General features: G+C 43.9%; 1 protein-coding gene across 2 annotated transcripts; it reads right to left on the bottom strand.

Annotated features, from left to right (window-relative positions):
* Nucleotides 1-10144: 10144 nt before the first annotated feature.
* LOC118118921 (phosphatidylinositol 3,4,5-trisphosphate 3-phosphatase and dual-specificity protein phosphatase PTEN) lies at nucleotides 10145-20618 on the bottom strand. 2 transcript variants are annotated; one of them, XM_035172465.2, is made up of 10 exons: nucleotides 19677-20616; nucleotides 15747-15831; nucleotides 15547-15591; nucleotides 15404-15447; nucleotides 14960-15198; nucleotides 14541-14682; nucleotides 12820-12888; nucleotides 12082-12248; nucleotides 11261-11527; nucleotides 10145-11140 (listed from the first exon to the last, which is right to left on the bottom strand). In XM_035172465.2, the coding sequence occupies exons 1-10, from the start codon at nucleotides 19753-19755 to the stop codon at nucleotides 10955-10957; spliced, it is 1323 nt and encodes a 440-aa protein (XP_035028356.1). In that variant the 5' UTR covers nucleotides 19756-20616; the 3' UTR covers nucleotides 10145-10954. The 2 variants fall into 2 exon arrangements, with proteins under 2 accessions (XP_035028356.1, XP_035028357.1); XM_035172466.2 differs by lacking the exon at nucleotides 12820-12888 and having other exon boundaries at nucleotides 19677-20618.
* Nucleotides 20619-21859: the final 1241 nt, after the last annotated feature.

Genomic DNA, 21859 nt, shown 5'->3' with positions numbered 1-21859 from the left:
TCTCTCTCTCTCTCTCTCTCTCTCTCTCTCTCTCTCTCTCTCTCTCTCTCTCTCTCTCTCTCTCGCTGATGGTCACACACATGCACACACTCTAGAAATCACAGAGGAAGTGAACAGACATGAAACCTCAGCACTTTGTGTAATTTTCTATCTGATGGAAGCCATTCTGTCACAGCTGAAATCATCCGGGAGGTTGACGGTGGGTTTTATTGTGACACACAAGCAGCTGTTTTTTTACGTCTCCTCCACCTTGGTACATGTTAAGGCGTCACGGAGATGAGAGCTGATACTGTGCTCCTTCTCTCTCTCTGCATGTTGTGTTTTATTAAATCTAATCAGATCTGGCTTCGTATGTCACAGGATAAGTACATGGCGGCTTTGAGGTATATGTCCTCTTGTTCTGGGTGTTATCTGACTTGCACTGGAGCACACGCAGAAACATCAACCAACCTAACTGGGAGTGGCAGTCTCACGGGTGCTATACGAACAACTGTGTCTCCTACTGTAAAAAGCAGTTTTTAACATCTTGGTCATGTCATTTGCGAGCTATATAACAGATGTAAAAAAAAAATGAAGCTTTTCACTAACATTAGTTGGGTTGTGCACGGTGGAAGGTTCAGGTATCCAAGCACAGAGCAGACAGTATTTGATCACACATGCACGTGCACACACAAGCCATCAGTTTTTATTTGGAGACAGGAAACATCAGGGCGTGCGCACTCTCTTTCTCTTGTTCTGTCTTCACCTCATTTTCTCTCACTTCTACACACACACACACAACCGTTATTAAAGGGTGTGGGGACATTTTCCATACGGTTTGAGTGGTTTAGCTTTGCAATTGTAAAAATGTGAAAAAAATCTGCCAGACCTGCTCAACATAAAAACAGAAATGGCTGAAGTCAGTGAGTGAGAGGAGGTAGAGACCAATTAGTGTGAGGCTCATTGAAGTGCTGGGTAAAAACTGTCCAGAAAGAAAGAAAACACGCCAGAGAATAACTTTTCCAAGAGTCTGACTTGTATATGATGATATTGTTAACATTTTATTCTCCCAGTTCAAATTAAAGGGCTAAGTTCAAACAGAATGCTGCTTGTGCTTTAAAATTCCCCCCGTCCTTCTCTCTCTGTCTTTCACTTTCACAATTTTCTTTGACACGGCCATCCCTTCTCTGACTCATCCTTCAGGTCTCGAGTGTATTGTGGCGAACCGCTATCGAATTCGCTCCGCTTTTACATATCCTTCTTCTCCCTTACTGGCTTTCTCCCCGCTCTCCATCTCCGTTTGTCGCTTTTTTTTAAAGCAAAGGTTAAGTTCTGGTTCAGTGTAGATAGCTTTTAATAATGCATATTTACGATTAAACATGAATGAGCTACCCCACTAAAAAATATTGTAAATTATACAGGGTATGTCAATCATGTGAGTGGAAACAGTTCAATATTTGGACAGATGTGAAAGAAATACTCAACCCGGTTTAGAATTTATCGCGTTTCTTCATTCACTGAGGCCTTCGGAGGTTTTTATAAGCGATGGAGAAGACTAGTCATTAACTCAGAGGGAGCTAATTGTGCGGTTGGCGCTCCAGTTTAAAAGAGACGGAGGAAAAATCTGTGTGTGTTGCCTCACCCCCCTTTAATACAGATTATACACGAGTCAGCAGATTCGCAGGAGTTTGGCATCTAGTGAACTTTTCTCTGTCATCCTCTGAATGACAGTCTAATTCATTTGTGCATTTCTGCCCTTTATTTTTGCTGTAACTCTTGACAGCATCCTCACTTTGGGCAGCACAAGTGTGACAGTGTAAGGCACGAGCCTCTTTGTGTGCTGTCTCTTCACACCAGCAGTTGTGTCAATTTTTTTTACCTCAAAACCTGTTAGCTACGCAACAGTTTGGGGTTTGCGTGTCTTGCTTAATAACCTGAAATGGATGAAAGTGGAACCAGCATAAGTCTGAGTGTTTATCTGTTATTGTTTGCGGCTGCAAGCGTGTGCTATGTGTGTGCGTGTCTACATGTATGTGTTTTTCAGATGCTGTGTGTGGGTAAAGTCAATGAGCATGCCATGAATGTGGGTAAATGCTCGTTGTGTGTTCCCATTCGATGGCCGCTCGCTATCAGTGTTTGTTTGGGGTTAAAAGCCCCTGTCTCTGAGGGTGTTAGCGGGGGTCATCTAAACCGGATCTGCAGCAGAATCGCTTAAGAGGCACAAGCATAATCTGTAGCTGGCTTTGTGCTCCCAGATTAAAGTGATGATGTTTTAAACCTTTCTCACGGCCACAATATGCCTTTGCTTCCCTCGTTGCTACTCAGTATGTGTGTGACAGCAGATCCACACAGCCGAGTTCAAGAAAAGGACACCTTCCTCGCTATTTATGAAACTGAGAGCTTTAGCACATTATCTGAGACGACGCATGCATGTTCTATTCATCTATTAATTTGCTATCAGCGTGGTGTAGCTATAGCCTATCTCCTCCAGTGTTTGAGGGGAAACAGCTGCTAATCCTAATCCCCCCATGTCCCCCCACGGGATTCTGTCAAATCACAGGCCCTTTAAAAAGCTCTGGCTGGCTGGTTCCAGGGCTGGTTGAGTGGCTGGCTGACTGGCAGCCTTGAAATGAGAGGACGGACCACGCTTACCCACTCCCGTGACTGACATCTACTATAGGCTCCCAGAAAGTATGTCACTTGTTTGTACAAGTGTGTATGTACACACACCAGAAATTTCCATTGCACACTGCTTCTCCAGAGGAATCATCTGTAAAAATAGCTTCACCCATAAACATTTACAGATGAGAAGTTTATGTCAGAGGGTTTAAATAAATGTATACTGGAAAAACTGAGCTTTTGGTTTTACACACCCAGCCCAAAATGTTTGTTGCTGTCAAAGACATTCTGATAAACAGCTTTAGTGTTCTCATTCCAAAGAAAACTGACATAAGCTGTTTTCAGACATGAATTCTGGAAAATGTCCGAAAAATTTGCGCTGGACATTTTCCAGTTTGTCTTTCCCACAAGATGAACACAGCAGGAGATTGTCTGGGTTTCACGTTCCATCACATGTCACAAAGGTCAGGAACTAGCTCACTCGTTTACTCACTATTTTCTTGCTGTATTCTCACATGGGCTCACTTAGACATTTTACTAGGGGGCTGGCAGGAAAACGTTTAAAAACGTCCAGAGCAACTGACTTGGACATTTGGGTTCTCACATACAGCCTCTACGGAAAATTACAGGGAAATGTCTGAACCTCACAGCTTGTCTGAATGTAGCTATAGTGTCTTCACAACTATAAGTCTGGTGTGTTTGGTTATTGTTTTTACCACCAACAGCCTGGCTCTGTTAAACAGTACAAAATATCAGTATCTTGTTGTCACTATGTGGTTTCCAGGAAAGAGTCTGAGTCTGTGAAATAGCAACATATCATTTTTTACTCTTGGATTTTTGTACAGATTAATAAATATGTTAGTAATCTTTAGGGATGAGGGAAACCTTTGGACAAAGCCGGGCTAACTATTCCCCCTGTCTCCGGTCTTTATGCTAAACTAAGCTAACTGTCTGTGGCTTCATACTTACCATAAAAACGTGAGGGGGATGTCGATTTTCTTATCTAACTTTCCCGCGACAAAGAGTTTCTGGCCTGAATGAAAACAGTAAAAAGACTTATCAGGTCTGTCTTTGCTCCGCTTTGCATCATATCTGGGTAAAGTGAAAGCTATCCTCCCAAAGCTCTCCAAGAGTTGGTTTGTAATCTCATGAACTATAAAACCCAGAAGCAGCGCCCTTTCTAACTTTCACTTTCGAGCACCAACCCTAATATTGGTCTTGTCCATCAGCCTTTCGCACATCAGTCATTACAGATAATGACTATCAGCTGGGAGAGACAGAGCGGAGGGATGTGGAGACCGAGTATCAGCCGACACGCTTGCAGCTCACCTCCCTCCCTTGTTCTTGGTCTGGGATGAGATGGGGATGAGGAGTTCGCGGGTAACTATCAGTTATCAGCGTGAGGATTAGGGACTGTCATCAGCAGCCATATGCCTCATATTACCCTCCTGATGACACTCGATGGAGAGAGGAAAGAGAGCGAGGAGGAGGAGGAGGAGGCTCGGGGGAAGGATTACACCCGCTCTAAGATTTCAGCGTAGAAGTCAGGTAGAGAACAGAGCCTGTCAAACTAAAGTCTTTTAAACGTATAGAGTCTGGCGTATGAAGAAACTCAAGTTCACACTGATATACATAAAGCCCTGCAGCAGAAGCACTTCTCACTATTGGGTTCCTGCCACAGAAAGCCACACTCAACACAATGCAAGTTCCTGTTGTAGAGATATGTGTGTGCATGCATGTAAGCTGTGCTGGCTGGATATATATGTAGAGCCATACGGTAAAGCCAATATGCCGCCTTCCATGTTTGGTGCCTCTGGCTATGCATGTTGACTATTATTCAGTACAATGGACACATATGTGCTCTTCATTGATCACACAGAGAATAAGTACCCACGTACGTCTATGTGTGTAGGGGGAGGCTTGTTTTACTATATCTGCCTGGTCCAAAAACTTGGAGATCACTATTCTTGTGGGGTCTGACAGCTTTGTGGGAAGCAAAATGATGGACATAACAAGTTTGAATGGTAGTTTCAGGGTTAAGACTTGAATTTAGGGTTAGGGTTAGACATTTGGTTATTAGGGTTAGGGTTAGGGAAAACATAATGTGAATAAATGTTCCCAACAAATATAGGTCAAGAACATGGAGCTCACTATACTTACGGGGTCTGACAGCTTTGTAGGAACCAAAATGAAGGATATAACAAGTTCAAATGGCTGTTTTAGGGTTAAGACTTGGTTTTAAGGTTAGGGTTGTGGTTAGACATTCAGTCTTTAGGTTTAGACATTCAGTCATTACAGTTAGGGCTAGACATTTAGTTAAAATGGTTGGGGTGAGACATTTGTTATCAGGGTTAGACATTCAGGAATTAGGGTTAGACATTTGGTTGGGAGGGTTAGGGTTAGACATTCAGGAATTAGGGTTAGACATTCGGTAATTAGGGTTAGGGTTAGATATCCAGTTGGGAGGGTAAGGGTTAGACATCAAGGCCTCATTTTAATTACAGTTCTCAACATAGAGGTGTATAGGGATTGTCTGTGGGGTCTGAAAACCGGAAGTTCACTATACTTGTGGGGTCTGAGAGCTTTGTAGGAACCAAAATGATGGACATAACAAGTTCAAATGGCTGTTTTGGGGTTAAGACTTGGTTTTAAGGTTAGGGTTAGGTTATGCATCATGTCAATGGCGGGTCTCAACAAACATAGGTGTCCCTGGGATTGTGTAGGGTTAGAATGTGTGTATGTGTGTGTGTGTGTGTGTGTGTGTGTGTGTGTGTGTGTGTGTGTGTGTGTGTGTGTGTGTGTGTGTGTGTGTGTGTGTGTGTGTGTGTGTGTTGAGAAAGGGGGAGGGGTACGGAGCGACAGCAATACAGTAAGTGTTTCCATGTGTTTGTCTTATTCATGAAGACACACATAAACACACACATTCAGACTGACAAGCATGCTGGCATATCCATGTCAACAAAACCACACACACACACACACACACACACACACACACACACAAACGCAGCTCGTGTGACTCATTAGGTGACTCAAGTCCTGACTGTAAAAATAACATCTGAAAACATTTACCGTTATATTCATTAACAGTTGTTCCAACTCATGACGAGAAGCGCTTTCATGGATTTCCATCAGATGCACCTTGCCAGATAAACTAACTGTGTTGCTGCTCCAAACGTACAATGCATGCAGACCTGCATATTATCTCCTTCATCTTCCTTCTCCTTCTACTTCTTCTTCTTCCTAATTCCACTTCCTCATTCACCATAGTTCCTGTGTGCTATCGTCGGCCTATTTTGCTGCATTCAAACAAAAAAGAGAAACCGTTCACAGCAGCAGAGAAGAATGATTTAATTTGATGGTCTGACACTAATAAAAGCTAAAATGTTTCACAAGGATAAAGGAGTGATGATATTCAACACCTAATGTATTCTGGTACTTTCATAGGCTGCTGTTTTTGACCAGTTAGGTATTCTTGAAGTTTGACCTTTCATCACAACAGCAGAGATCATGTAAGATTAATAATGTGCTCATTAGAGCAACACTGTTGGTCTCAGTCTCCTTCAAAGGAAAGCTAGATGGGATTCCATCTTTAATGTACTGGTGTAAATCTGCAAGAAATTAAAGGTTTCTACAACTCTGGACATTGATGGTTTTCGTGTTCCACTGCCACTGAACCCTACTCAAAGTGACTTATGTTGTGTTTATCGTATTCACAGTCATGTGCGTTGTGCGCATAAAACGCTTGCGTGACATCTCATAACCAAAATACTTCCACATAAGCATCATTACACCGGCATGCTCCAAGACTGATTGAGCGTTGTTTGCTAGTTTTCCTCATCAGCCGCCACAGCGGACCACCATGAAGAGCAGAGGAGAGGCAGAGAGGCACTTAGCATGTAAAAAGACCATATGTGTGAGCACGAGTGTGGGCACACAGAAACGATATGCCTGTGGTCCTGCTTGGGCTTATGTGAGTCTGTGGGAGGCAGAGTATGACTTTGTTCATACTGTAGTATATTTGTGTGAGCACCATGGTCTATATGTGTGGGTGTGTGCACTTTTTCCACAGGCTGTCACTTGTGCTGCTGCTGCTGAGTCTATGGTAAGTTACAGTTTCTGTGTGATACTGTGTGTGTGCGTGCATGTGTGTGTTTCTGTGTGTGTGTTTAAGCTTTTGTTTAATTTCTACTTCCTGTTTTATTCTTGGCCTAATCCAAACGCAACACAGCTGTGCAGTCAGCCAGAGAAAGAGGGCTTGGGGGATGGGTTGCCAGGTCCTGGTGAGTGCAGCCATGCTCTACAACTGCTACCAACAGATGGAAGGGAAATGGGGTTACCAGCTTGGGCTTATCCTCTCTTTTTAGGCCAGACGGACCCCCTCCCCTCCCCACACCAACACCACCACCACACCCACACACACACTCATCCACCCCCTCATTTGGTCATAATACTGGCCTTAAAATCTCTATATTTTGGTGTTAGCTTTTTTTTCTTTTCACTGTAGTTTTGATGCACGGTCTATGGAAGAAGAAAAAAGTTATGGGTGATACATCTTCATAAGTAAGGCACCAAGTCAGAATTGTGACGCACCATCACATAACTTTGACTTGAGTGAATTGTTTGACATACTGTACAATTTCATAGTTCTCATTTAGGATCTTGTGTTTTTGAATGAGCGAGTTGTAACAATTCTGTATCCTTGACTGTCATAACTTATCCTTTTTGGTCAGTAATCTTGACTCACTATCTCATAATTTTGATGTTTTGTGTCTTAACTTTACACCAAATGTGTCTCGTATCCAGATCGTCTCCAGCCGTCCGTCTGTCTGGCCATCCGCTCGTCTGTCCCATTCTTGTCAACACCTTGAGGGAATACCTTTAAATTCGATACAAACATTCAGTTGGACTCAAGGATGAACTGATTTGAATTTGGTGGTCAAAGGGCAAGGTCACTGAGACCTCACAAAACCCTTCTTTGCTTTGTGAGCGATTCAAAAGAATCACAGATTTTGGTGGTGAAATGTCAAGGTTACCGAGGCCTCGTGTAACATGTTTTTGCTGGTGGAGACATACAACAGCAGGGCAGGAATTCTAGTGTTTCCTTGCTTTTTCGATTGGTCTCATTTTTACTCCATCCACTCGTGTCTTGAAATTCGTCCCTAGTTGAGGCCTCTCGACAAGACAGTTCTGTTTGTTTACGAGCTGATGGCTGCGAGCTGATTTAGTCATTGTATGTGGATCGACAACACAATTACATTTACACTTGTGTTCACTGGGGTCACAGTGAGTCCTTGACCTTCCCCACAGGCAGTTTGGCCAATCAGATCACAAGGAGTCCTCAGTGCGTCTTGGATACAGTTACATCTGTACCTTAATGTGGTCAAGTGCAGTCAGATTGCAGCACTGTCATCCAAAGCACATTTTAACCCCACGTGTAAATGGGGTAGTTATAACTAACTTGTAACACATTTTCATATTAATGTACAATCCATCTTTCTACCTCTTAATTTTAACTATCATGACGATTTCGTAACTTTGACCTGCTGTCTCAGTTTGACTGATTATATTAATCTAACTTTGATTTACTGTCTCAAACAGCTTTTCTCATAATTTGGATTCATTTATAATAAAAGACAGATTTTCCATAACTTTGACATATTAATTCACGAGTTTTACAATAAAGAAATTTTGACTTTCAATCTCATGATTTTTACTTATTTTGTTTATTTTTGTCTTGACAGAAATGGGTTTCCATACTGGATTGACCAACATGAGAAGTGGACCAACTGGTTTCTACTCATACCATAAAGAAACCCCGTCATTTTGTATCTTTATCTGGCTGGATGTATAATATATGACCCACATAATGGTTCATGCAAGAGACGTTACTCCTGATCGTCTAAGAGATATGTTGATGCAGGAAAACCAGACATACTTTGAGAGGAGCTGTTGCACAAAACATACAAATGAAGCTGTATATTGATTAGATTAATATTTCAGATGCTGCCTCTGCTGCTGTGTGTTTGTGTATGTGATGAGGAGGGCAATCAGAGGCGCAGACGTGGACTCTCCAGCTCGAGCTCCACTAAAGTCGGCCCTCTTCCCTCTCTTCAGTCTCGCCTGCCTGTGGAGAGCTGAGGCATCTCTCTCTGGTCTTTCTCAACCCAGCACAGCACATTCATTATTAATCGAGCAGAGTCTCTCCCTCCTTCTCGGCTCAGCCAATTACAGTCGGGCCCCTGCGACTGCGGCCTGTCTCATTTGACGCTGCACTGCTTGGCTTTGATGTCTCTATCAACACGAAAAAGCCGGGGACCGAGTCTTAATAGAGCAGAGGGGGATTATGTGACTGCCTGCCTCTGGGGGTAGAACCTTTTTTTAAACATATATGTTTAATTCATACTTTTATTTCATTATCAGGAGACTTTGGGCCCTGCTTTAGCCAGGCTCTTGTCACTCGGTGCTCTGCTATCACAGTGACATGGTCGTTAATCCTTTTACTCTTTCATTTGGGGGAGATGCACAAGCCTGCGAGCGGAGCAGGCTCGACTGCCCGGGGGCCTCACGCTCCTCCCTCCTGGGCTGGTAGTCTTTCCTTCCTCTGCTCGTTTCATGTGAAGAACGCCTTGATTAACCAGCACCAGCCTCTCTGCATGCTATGCTGATGGTTTGGTATGAGGTCAGGTTGCTTTTGGCTCCAATGTTAATGTTGTCAGGGTTCAGAGGTCAGCTTGCTTTGAAACCAATTGAGGGAATGGAAAAGTACAGTTCCTTGGCAGAAATATCAAAACAGAAGTTCTACATCTCATCTTTGAAGATCGGTACTTATGTGAACTTCAGTTACCAGTCGAGTTTGAATGAAAGCAAACTATTCACCCTCCAGCAGTGTGCTTGATAATCAACAGCGATTCTCAAACGCTCAGCTCGCTGGTGGACTCCGTTACATCTTTTCTCTTAAGTGGGCTCTTCGCCCTCAGTTGAACTTTTAATAATAATCCTTCCATCACTTCCCTACTTCAGGTCCCACCTGCTATTTGCAGCGCTGACCTTTAAAGCAGGAAGTTACTGTTAACACAGCTCCAGCAGCTGTGACGACAACCTGCTTTACAGCATTTTTCTCATCAAGAGCGACGCTTGTGCACATTCACCAGCACACCCCACCTCAAGTTTAGATTATAGGGTCTGGAACCTAAAAGTTATGACTTCAGCTGACAGCTACTGTGTCAAGTTAAAGACTCCACCGGCCTCGCCGCTCGACAACGACCGCATATTACACAATTCATTTTCATTCTACATGATTTTCATTAACCGCGAACAGCGAGGGGAGAGTATTACATAAAACCTCTGATGTAATTTTCTGAGCATGACTCAAAGCACTGGGGAACCCCACGCAGCAGAAGACATATCTCAGAGCTGGTTTCTTTAAGAAAAAGACAACATTGCATACATTTATTAGGGATGGACGCCAATTCCAATACATGCAAATCACCACTGTCCTTTAAATGTAGTGTCGACATTATTGCAAACACTTGTCTCCCTGCTGTTTTGTGTATTATATTTTTATTATCTTAGGATAAAAAAAACATTAACAATTACATGGGATGCCTTGTTCTGCATAATTTAACGTATACACAGTGGGAACAGGAATGGCAATGCTTTAGACATCATCACAGCCTCTTCATAACCCCACCCACCCCCAACCCACTGCCCGCATGCAGTTTGCACTGCACAAAGGCCAAAAGTCACGTGAGACAGCCTGCAAAGAGCACAAGAAGCATTCACAGTAAAGGAGGAGAGGAAGGAGGAGAGGATGGAGGGGAGGGAGAGTAAAAGATGAGAGGAGAAGGAGGGAGGAGGAGAAGAGAGGGAGTGAAACAAAGTGACTGCAGCACTGGCCTTGGTTTAGACAGGAGAAGGAGCAGCATAGTCCTAGTATATCATTCTAACTTCTCCCACACTTCAACTCCCGTCTCCTGATTGTGGTACTCTTTCCATTGTCTTTGACACAAAAAAAGTTTGTTTATATATGCATGTATATATGTATATACATATACGTATGTATATATATATAAACACTTTTTTTTTTTATAGCTACAGCACCTTTTCCCATGGGGCAACAGTGTCAATACCTCGCACATGGTACATGGCCGTGCCAAAGAAAAAAAGAAAAATAAAAAAACAATATATTGGTCAGGATATTTATCTTTTTTTCCCTAAAATTGGCATTTGACATGATGATATTCTATTGCCGTCTGGGGGAGGGAAGGGACAAAGGTTCTTCTTTTGAGTTTATATTCAAGTTTTCTCCTTTTTTTCTGGTGTATAATTTCTTCTTTTCCTGTTTAAAAAGAGTTCACACTTTTGTGATTTGCGTGTGCTGCTCTTCATCAAAAGGTTCATTTTCCGGATCAGAGTCAGTGGTGTCAGAGTATCGATAATGGTCTGGCTCATTGTCGCTAACGTCCGGGGTGACGGATGTTGAAGTGCTTGCCTCAGGATTCGAAGGCTCCTCCACGGCTTTCGTAAAATACAACTTCACCTGAAATTGGGAATTAGAAAGACATCCGACTTCAGTCTGTGCAATCAAAATAATCATAAACAAGTCTCATCATTGGCTCTTCCCATTATTATCTAAAACCCTACTGCTGTCACTACTTACCTTGAAGTTTGGCGAGAAGTAGCGGTTAGCTTTGTCTTTGTTGGCCTTGTCCAAGTCGTTCTTAGTGAGCGTCAGGATGAGGTAGTCCCTGTCGCTGTCCCTGCAGCTGTCCCTGCTCTCAGCGCGCTGCGTCTGCATCTGTAGCTGTGGTTGCGGCTGCCCCTGCTGGCTCTCCGCGTTGTTCACTGCCCCGTTTTCCATCTTGTCCACGCTCTCCTCTGGTCCAGGGATGAAGAAAGTGTTCACCCAGAAGTGAAACATTTTGTCCTGGAGGACAGAAAATTTATGTTTTGGATTAAATTTGAGACTGGGCTCTGATTTTTCTCATTGTTAGTAAAAATCCATTTTCTTAAGACTTTCCAAGTTCCATATAATATCAGTTTTTTCTGAAGATGGGAGAAACCGCTCACATAACACCCAGATCATTCCTGAGGCTTTAGCCACTGTCATTTTCTGCAAACATCTGTCAAAATAGTGCATTGGGATTATTTGTAGCTGCCAATTAATACACATTTGTTTCGTTAGTGAACATTTACGCCAGCAGGATGGCGACTGTGGGATCAATAAGTGGGACACTGCGGCTCATTTATGTGTTTTTAATAATTTCTCAACAAAACAGGAAGCTAAAGTAAAAAAACTTCATATTTGGTTTTGGTCTTTTTCGTGGGAAAACAAAAAAATTGGGAGAAAATGTTTAATTACATGTCAGCTTATAGTTATTTGACACAGTCGACATATCAAGATCAGCAGCAAAAATACATCTGTATTGATTAACAGAAACTCGTCAGCGACAAGGACAAAGCCACAGAAACACAACGTACCTTCTTCATCATCTTATTTTGTTTATGGAAGAACTCCACTTTGATGTCTCCACAAACCGGCAGCGGCTGGGGGAATTCGAAAAACATGTGCTTGTCCTCGCGCCGTGTGTGAGCGGGATGCGACGTGTGAATCTTCACTTTCAGCTGGTACACCACAAACTGGGGATCTGCGTTGAAAAAAACGAGTTGATGTTGCACAGGTAGAGGAAGGAAGAGAGGGGTGTGGGGGGTGTCAAGGTTATGAGATTTGTGAGAAGAGACAGAAAACACAAGATGTGGAGAGAATGACGAGAGGAGGGAGTGGATCAAGAGAGCGAGAGAGGATACAAGTGTTATTACATGAGTTTGCAAAGCACACCCCACCACAGACAACCCACCACCCCCCAGTTGAATACATGCAAAAAAAAAAAAGGTAACAAAACTTTATATTAATATTAAAGAAAGGGAATGTTACAAAATTCAACACCCAGAGAGACCCAGAACCAGAGACACAGGACCCTATTCTGAGACAGCCACAGTTTGGTCTTGGACCAGCGCGACACGCTGCATAGAGATTTTAATCCTTCCTTCTTCCTGTCAGGGGTGGGGGTGATGTTGGAGATGACTTCATATGCCTGTGGGCTAGTCCCATCCTGCTCGGCAACATGTCTACCTCAGACTGCTCCTGCCTGCTGGATCTCTGGGGCCATATAAAAGCAAATGAGTGAAATGATAATAATGGATAAAAGGCTCATTTACCCCAGTGCCAATTCCCTTTCTTGAAGCCCTGAGGGGTCGGCTCGCTCCTGTTTTTAACGGTACTGTCCCCTTAGAGAGAGAGAAGGAGATTATCACAAAAGAGAGCCTGGCTGGCCTGTCAGGGGCTTGACAGCACAACAGGCACAAACACAAAGAGATCTACACAAATATTTGCATCTACACAGCTTCTCTTAAAAAGAACATCATACAGTACATGGCTTTGAAAGTGGAGGTGTGCACGTCTTGTATTTGACACCGGACATGATGTGTCGTGAGATTCACAAAAGGGGAAGGAAGAAAGGGGGAACTTGAAATCGCTGAAAATCTCAAACGAAAAAACAATTGGATTCGACAAACAGAAAAGTTGTGATGCTGGATTATTTTGTAACACAATTATCAAACTAGCGTCTCCTCTTTTATTGGTGCAGTGCCCTAAAACCTGAGGCTAGAAAAAAGGTTGGTGTGTGTGTGTGTGTGTGAAGACGTCAAACTCAGAATAGGGCCTTTTTAAAAAAGGGGAGTAAGGAGGAAAGAGAAGGATCGATACGGTGAGAGCTGCTCAGCACAGTCAGGTGTTAGGGTGAGAGAGAGCCACGGAAATGAAGGAAGAGGAGGTGTGTTTTTCTTCTTTTTCTGACCGTCAGTTGAAAAGGAACAAGTTCAGATACCAAAAAAAGCACAACACTGTGTGACTCAGACACATTTGAGCACAAAAAACAACCTGGGCTGTTTGAATTCTTTGCCTCTGAAGACCAAAACAGACACTATTACACCACTAAAACTGTTTTCTGTGCAGAGTAAACTACACAGCACTGACATGTTGAGAGAATTTGGACATGGACGCTGAAAAGGAGTCATTAGACATTTACACCCAATGTGTCACAGACGCGCCAGTGGTATTTTAGCGCTTGTGGAAAAGCTTTAGTCAGTTCTGATGTTGATTGTTTTGGTTTCAGCACACTTTTCAAATAAAGCACAGCCCGACTGCTTCGTGTCTGTGTCACTCAGCCACTGTTTGCTTACGCACCATTTTACAATAATGTCATAACACTCCAGCTCCAAGCAAACATGCAGTGATATGTAAATACTCATGAGCGAAAGCAACTCGTTAACACTGCGCTATTGTATGTAAAATAAAAATGTATTAATAAATCACTGACTTAAACACTTTATTCCTGTCATGACTTTATAATTACTTGGTTGTGTGAGTGGGCAGTTTACTGGACCTGTGCAGAGGTTTCAGTGATAGACTGTTTAAACTGTGATTAACCTGTCAAAACTGTGCACAGAAACAAAACTGAACAAATTCCGCTAAAACAATTTAAAGAATGCTGACTAAAATGCAGACTAGCTCAACTTTGCAGGAGTTCGGAGGTTTATTTGAGAGTTAAAAAAAAGGCCAAAAGGCCCGAAAAAAATTTATAACACACAGATGAGGGATTTCATTTAGTAGAATTATTTGTAAGTAGCAACAACTTAATCTGCAAGAAGCTGCTTTTTTAGTCAACAGGTCCAAAATTAGTGCAGCAGATTCGGCCGCATTTTAAAATCCTGTGAGGTCGACTCAGCTCTACCACAGGTGACCTACTCTCTGCTAAATCTGCAGCGTGGGTGAGCCCTACAACGCACAACACACATCCAAGGTTCTCATTCCATATGAACAGCGGCGTGCGGGCCTACACACTAGTTTGGAGTGAAAGTTGAACATGAGTGTGACTCACTGCAGGTGCCCCCGCTGAACATGGGGAGAGTCTCAAACACCATTTTGTGGAAGAGGAGCGCCACCGGCTTGTACTCTAGCTGGTTCTTCAGTAGGTAGCTGTAGTAGTAGACGTAGCGGCGCTGGCTCGGGATCGTGACTCCCTGCAACAACAAAGACAAAACTTTAGAGAGCCGGAAATGACGTCACCTTTGAGTGTTCAAGTGTTTGCATCTTAACCTGAAAGATAAATTTCAGTTTTTTTTTTATTCTTTAAAGCCAGCAAATTCCTGCTTTTCTGCTTCACAACACAACAAACTGAATATATAACGATTTCGGGTCACCAACACATTAAAGATTTTCACAATTTTCTGGCAGTAAACTGTCAGATGAACTGATAAAGAGCTGCTGTGACGTTTGGTTCTCAGATGAACATCCTACCTTCTTGTCCCTTGTCCTGACTTCACCGTAAAAGTCAAGCGCTTCTTGGGCCTCCAGGAATTTGCCGCGATGGAGGAGATAGGCGCAGATCATGACTCCTGTTCGGCCCTTCCCGGCCTTACAGTGGATGGCCGCCACGTGATTGTCATCCTCACTGAGCCACTGGTCCAGGTCTTCACAAAACGGCTTAATTAGCTCCAGCTGAGGAGGGTTGTGGTCTTCGAAGGGGTACTGTGCAACTGATGCGTGACGGGATGCAGGCCCACGCAAAGTTGTAACGGGAGAGGGAAGGAAAGATTGTGGACAAGAACACAGCGGCAGAGAAGAGATGGGGGAGAAGACACAAAGAGTTGGGAAAATCTCACAAAATATTCACTGTGTTTTACCAGGCTTTTTTTATTATTAAAATAAAAAAACATCTACAGAACATGTGAAGCAGCCTACCTCTGCAGTTAAATTTGGCAGCATCGTAGTGTCTTTCTGCACAGCTGAAATGGGAAGAACAAAATCCAGTTAGCGGTCGAACAGAGGAAGTTAGCTAGTAAACAATGAACCGTTCAGGTACGAACAACATGTGCAACACTTACAGGTTGTAGATTTTGTAATGGTTTTTATGCTTTGAATCCAAAAACCTGAAGAATCATAAAAAGAGAGAATATTTTTAGTAAATCAATAAATAAGGTTGCAAACGAGGAGCAAAAATGAATGAACACAAGTAATAAAACGTCTCTTCTCTTTTCTCTTCTTTCTATAATCACATATTAGAAGCAGAAGCAGCTCAACTCACCGTACTACATCGTCTATATTGTTTCTGTACACGCCTTCGAGTCTCTCCGCTGGAAAGCCCATAGCAATGATGTTTGGGTAGATATCTGTTCAGGCAGGGGGGTTAAGGAAATGTACATAGTGCATGCTTTCACACAAAGGAAGGTGCCATTACTGGTGGGCCCAGCAGCACATGTTGTGTTTAACGGTAAATTCCTAGAGCTAGCACTTTAAAATTAAACATACTTATTCTCAGAGTTAGAGCACAATTACAAGAATGCAGAGAAGAGCAGCAGAGCACGAAAAAGTTTCAGCGAATGTCAATGAGGGTGTTGTAGTCATGGACAGACAGGAGGTGTGCTGGTCTGTGTGTGTGTTGTGACAGATGGCCTTGACAGTGAGAAGCAGGCAGAGAGGATGGGAGTAACAGCGCTCCTGCTCGAGCCAGGCCCACATGTGTGTGCACGAGGAGACTCTCCGCTCCCTGACCTGCATGTATTTTTAGAGACCAAAGTTATATTGGGATGATCGCAAATGTTCGGCTTATCTCGCTTTCGAGCTCAGCCGGACCAATTTGAATATCTGGGAGATCGACTGCATGCGACATGAAGACGCGTGGGGAGGGCAACAAAAAACCAGTTGCATCAAGCAAGAATCCTTTGTGTCATGACTCGCAGGCTGCAGGTGCAACAGACGGTAGCAGTTGTGCATCTGTAAGAGTCATCGGCGGACGACACACATGTGGAACCACACGCACCAGATTCCAGCACGAGTTTAACTCCTGGCTGCACCGCCCAGCTCGCACTTCACCTCTTGTGCGTTTACATCATCCAGACCTGGCTCCACAATTCAGAGCAGGAAAATGATGGAAAATGTCGCAGCCAATTACATGGTGACACACACTCAATCTTAAAGGCACACATCAGTGTCGCGTGGCAGAAAAAAGCAAAAAAAAAAACTAATAATCGAGTTGGCATGCATGTCTTTGAGGCTTGGCTGCAACGCCTACCTGTAACTGAAGTCTGCTTGTCGCCATAAGCTGCAGGATTTCACACTTTAACCGCCGACTAAAGGGTGACCTTTTCTTACACTACTTGTGCGGCGGTGTCAAAAAATAGAAAAGCTGAATGTTTCAAATTGGATGTGTCTGCTTCATTTTGAGCAGACCCTATTTTTTCCCCAGAGTCAAATCTCTTTTTAACTGGTCAGAAAAATTTGCCACACGGGTCTGACGACTCTGGTGAGAAAGTGGGGCTAGCTGCGCGCAGTTTTGCATGTGTAAGAGCGCACAAGAACGACCCTTTGTCATAGTGCACACACAGTTTATCATTCAATCAGTGGACCTGCTGGGAGCGAGTGGCCGAGGTCAACTGTACGGACACACGTACAAAGATTACTGCAATTTCCAACATTTTCGATACACGTCGTGCAGCTGAGGCATGAATTCAACAGCAAGTCTACGATATTATTTGCATACAGCCAAGCTAGCATCCCTGTAGTCCACAACACTGTAGCCTATCTGTTCTCACTGTGCCATAATCCCTTCCATTAATGCCTCAAAGACCTAATTAAGAGCCAAATAAAGGTTTTCTGTGCCATTTAATGGGCTTCTCCAACCCTCGGACCTACTGGCAATGCAATCCCAGTCAGACTATTCTAAGTGTTTTTAAAAAGCTCCAGAGCTCCCAGGAGAACCTCAGCCCAGAGCATGGGGGGGCTTGGTCTCTGCAGCTGGGAGGAAACACACATGCGGGACCCCCGACGGAAGCTCCAAGTAGGAGGGAGGGAGGGAGGGGGGGAGAGAAGAAAAAAAAAGAAGAAAATCTGCCGTTTCAGGCACGCCTTTTCTTTAAAGCCAGCCCTGCCTCAGCTCTATGCATACGCCAAATCCACGACTGAGAACGAGAGAGAGAGAGAGAGAGAGAGAGAGAGAGAGAGAGAGAGAGAGAGAGAGAGAGAGAGAGAGAGAGAGAGGAAAAGGGAGAGTGGGAACCGACGAGCGCCGACTGAGGAGGGGGTGGGGAGGACAGGAAAGGAGGAGAGCAGAGGAAAGGGGGCAAGCAGGGAGGGAGGGAGAATTAGAGTGGGAGTAGTGAAGAAAAAGAGAAAAGGAGAGGTGGTGGGTTGAGAGGGAGAGAGAGCACTCAGACCGGCAACGCTGATACAAGATCACTGGCAACTCTATTTTAAGGGCAATTCCCAGAACTGTGATACTGCATTACATAACAGCAGAGAGCCCATATTGTTTTTAGACACCATGCCAAAATCAAAAAAAAATGATAAAAGCCATCGTTGGAAAGGGCCCACATCTGAACGAGACCAGACTTCAAGCCCCGAAGACGGGCGGCACTTGTGAGTGGCGTGACCCCCCCTCACACCTGCACACCACAGAGTCCCGCCACTTAAAGATGTTACATGTGAAGCGTCGCCACATTACAACACGGAGCGAAAAAGCGTCTGATCAAACGTTGTGATGAACGCGCTCCAGCATCTGCAGTCGCACTTACATCACAGTTCTTCCTGAATCCCCTTCAAAACGTCTCCATCTCTTGCAGTGGTATTGAATCAAAGTAATTCACTCAGCCGTACATTTCTATTCTTTGAGAAAAGGGGGGAAAAAATGATGCTGCCCAGCTGTGTTATCATCAATGCCACAACGCTGACAATAACCAGAGCTAATTCTGTCCATAAATACAGACCTTTTTCATTTCTCTACATGCTGTGTGGAACCAGATAGGGCTGCAACTTACAATCACTTTCTTTTTGCATGAATATCACATGTACTTCCTTGATTAGTTCTACGATCGTTTGGTGTAAAGTGTTAAAAGTGCTGAAAAAATATCCATCACAATTTTCCGAGCCCGATTTCAAATGTCTGACGAATATGCAGAGACACTAAAGATGCTAATTTACTCTCAAAGTCTAAAACGGCTATTATTCAAATATTTAAGAGCCACAACCAGTGAATGTTTGCTTAAAAAAAACGACGATCAACTGCTAAGTGTTGCAGATTTACTTTATGTCGTTCAAATCGACTTCTTTGTTCACCTCCAACACCAGAAATGTTCAACTCGGGTCTCAAAAGGCTAGAAAAGGCGGTTTTTACGTTCTCCTGCAAAGTCAAGTGCACGTCAACCGCAACCATGACCCCCTCTCTGCACTGTCACTAATCAGGGTTTGTACTCACGTTGGTCATGGTCAACCTCAACATCAGCTGCTAATCTAGTTTATCTGGAGGCGAACAAGTTCAAGTACCAACTTTTAGTAGCAGAGATACAGCCCCGGGTAACCAGGTCAACAATCACCAGTGGTAACAGATGAGAAATGAGTCCTGAAATGGGGCCTTGAATAAACGCTTGAATCTGGAAATGATTATAGTTTCAAAATGGGAAAGGAAAATATATTAAAATTAGATTTTCCCTATCCATCAATTAATATTCACCCATAGAAGCCCCAGGTGAGGGGAGGTACAGAGACCAGGTCACACCATCAATACACCAGAGACCTGCCATACGAAACAGTGATATCATGCAGACTAACAGTGTATAATAGGTAGATGTGTGTACATTAAAATCCATTACAACACTGGAGAAGATCTACCTGCCTTCAAACACCAACTGGTTCTTAATGGAACTAACTCCTTTCACAAGACCAAACCTGGTCCATCCCTGGACTAAGTGCTGTCTCTTCAACACACCTCTGCCCAGTTGGACGTGCTTCTCCAGCTGTAACCAGCCTGTGACATTTATGCGCGCTGCTTTGACAGATCCACCATCTTTCAAACATGCTGGGTGACAGCAAAGCTGCGCTGTCTGACCAACTAGCCACCGAGCTAAGTAGCAGCTAACTCCCCTCACATCTCCGCCTCAGCTACTACTCATCGGTGCCGCCGGTTCGGGGGACCGGTCGGTGTCCGGGCCGCTGTGAAAAAGAGCAGCACAGGGAAGGATACATGTTAAGTCCAGGTCGAACCCATCCTCTTGATATCTCCTTTTGTTCCGGCTGACCATTTCTTTTATAATCGCAGCCATTGTAGCGGGTGACAGGAGTCTTTAAGGGGTGAATGATGAAAACGGGTTTTTCTGGTAACGGCTGTGGGCTCGTGTTTGTCGCAGTCTAGTCTGTGGATCTTTGCAGGTCCTCGCAGAAGACGATGCTAGCCCGCAGAGCTAGCGGGGGCTGTGGGTCGGATTAGACAGGCTTCCTCTGGATCATAAAGACGGGCCTCGCTCTGCTCCTCCGTGCAGGCCCGACTTTCCCGATCCTGCGATTCGTCTTGCAAACGCCCCCGAATCAAATACATGCAGGTGTCCTCGGATCCAGCTCCGGGTGTCGGACACGATCCAGGCCGATGGCTCAGTCGCAGCAGCCGCCGCGTTCGACAGCGAGATCGAGGACTCACCAGGTCCCGAAACACGTATCCAGACGGTGCTAGCTCGCTAGCCCAGCAGCTAGCTAGCACAGCTAGCTAGCAACAATAGCTAATGCTGCCTCCTTCGATCCAAAAAGCCCCCTAACGATTCAACATTGTCATCGACTGATTGCCAAGAACACATCTGAACATAAAGTGACAGGCTCCACCTTGAATGTATGCGGGGTAAACAAAGCTCAGGAGTCGGCGGGGGTTGGTTTGACAGCTCGGTCCCGGGGAATCATCTTCTTTTCTCGCTCCTCTCGCTCCAGCTGAACTCTCAGGCTCCCATCATGGCCTCCACCGAGGGAAAAAAAGAAGGTAGAGCAGGCTGGGATTTTAGAAAAAAATATCCCTCCGCCCTCAGCGTGTAGTCCCGCGTCTGAATTAAAAACCAGCGAACCCAGTATCAACCAGTAACGCGTCAACAATTCCCATCAGATGCCGAACAACCGCCGCTCACGCGTGTGGTCGGTTCGACCCGGAAGAGAGCGACAGTGGAGTTACTTCGCGCTGCTCGCGGAAGGATAAAATGAGTCCGCCCGCGACGCTCCCTTCTGTCAAAGTGATCACGTGTGGCTGTAATAAGGGAAGTTTCCAACATAATGTCACTTTTCGCGGTTTAAACTGTCAGATCAGCCCGTGACTAATATAAGTAATACTAATAATGATTCTATGTCCCTGTTACCTGTCAGCACATGGTACTTCATACTGTGTATAGAGGAAAATGTCTATGTAATGTACAAACCTTAACTAAAGTCAACCCTGAATTACACTGATTATTGTATAGCCATTTCTATTACGTCATTGATCCGGACTTATACTATAAAACCAACATGTACATACTCAAATTAAATAGATGTCTATAGATCTGTAACATGTTATGAAATAATAATGGCAATTTATTAACACACACAAAAATAAAAAAATGTCAATGATGAGGATGGAACCAAGAACTTTCTGGGTTTTACAGGGTTTTTATGTTAAAGCTGCAAAAATCACTTAATCAGTTAATTGCCCAACAGAAAATCAATTAGCGTGCACTTACTTAATTGTTCAAGTTTTTATTGTAGGTGCCAAATGTGTACTAGTTTCATCTGCTTACTGGTTTTCTTATTCTTTGAAACTTGGAGCAATGTGAGGACGTCACTTTGGATTCTGGGAAATTGTGTCGTGAGTTTTCCCCTGTTTCCTGACAAACAGAATCAGGGAAGTTATTAATCACTAAATAAACTAAAGGTTTATGAGCTTGACTGAATTCACACCAAACGTCAAAACACATGACTATGCTCGGTGTTCTTGTGACCTAGTATTGTAACAGCCAACCACAGAATGAGAAGGATTCACATCCACGAGCTTCACTTCTGCAATGCAGAATTATTCAGAACACAATTTCACGAGATGTGTATCAGCTGAAACTGAGGAGGCCTGAATCAACTATGTCCATGCAACATGACAGCTGTGCAAACCATTTTATATATAAATTGTGATAGCTCATGATCATATTAAATAGGCCTTGCCCACCAGCCCTCATACCAGTACAGCTGTGACTTGTGTGCTTATATAGGTTGTGGCCTGCATCATATTTTGAGGTGTTACAATAGGTTTCTACTATAGCCAAGAATATTTGGCCTGTAGGTCACAAGAGATTTACACCTGTAGACATCTCCGTCATTTCTCAGCGACGTGACGTGCTGGATGTACAGTAGTTTGAGATTTTACTG

Source organism: Hippoglossus stenolepis, chromosome 12, assembly GCF_022539355.2.
Source record: "Hippoglossus stenolepis isolate QCI-W04-F060 chromosome 12, HSTE1.2, whole genome shotgun sequence".
NCBI lineage: Eukaryota > Metazoa > Chordata > Actinopteri > Pleuronectiformes > Pleuronectidae > Hippoglossus > Hippoglossus stenolepis.
The sequence above is the reverse complement of the archived record's forward strand: the minus strand, read 5'-3'. Positions and strand labels throughout refer to the sequence as shown.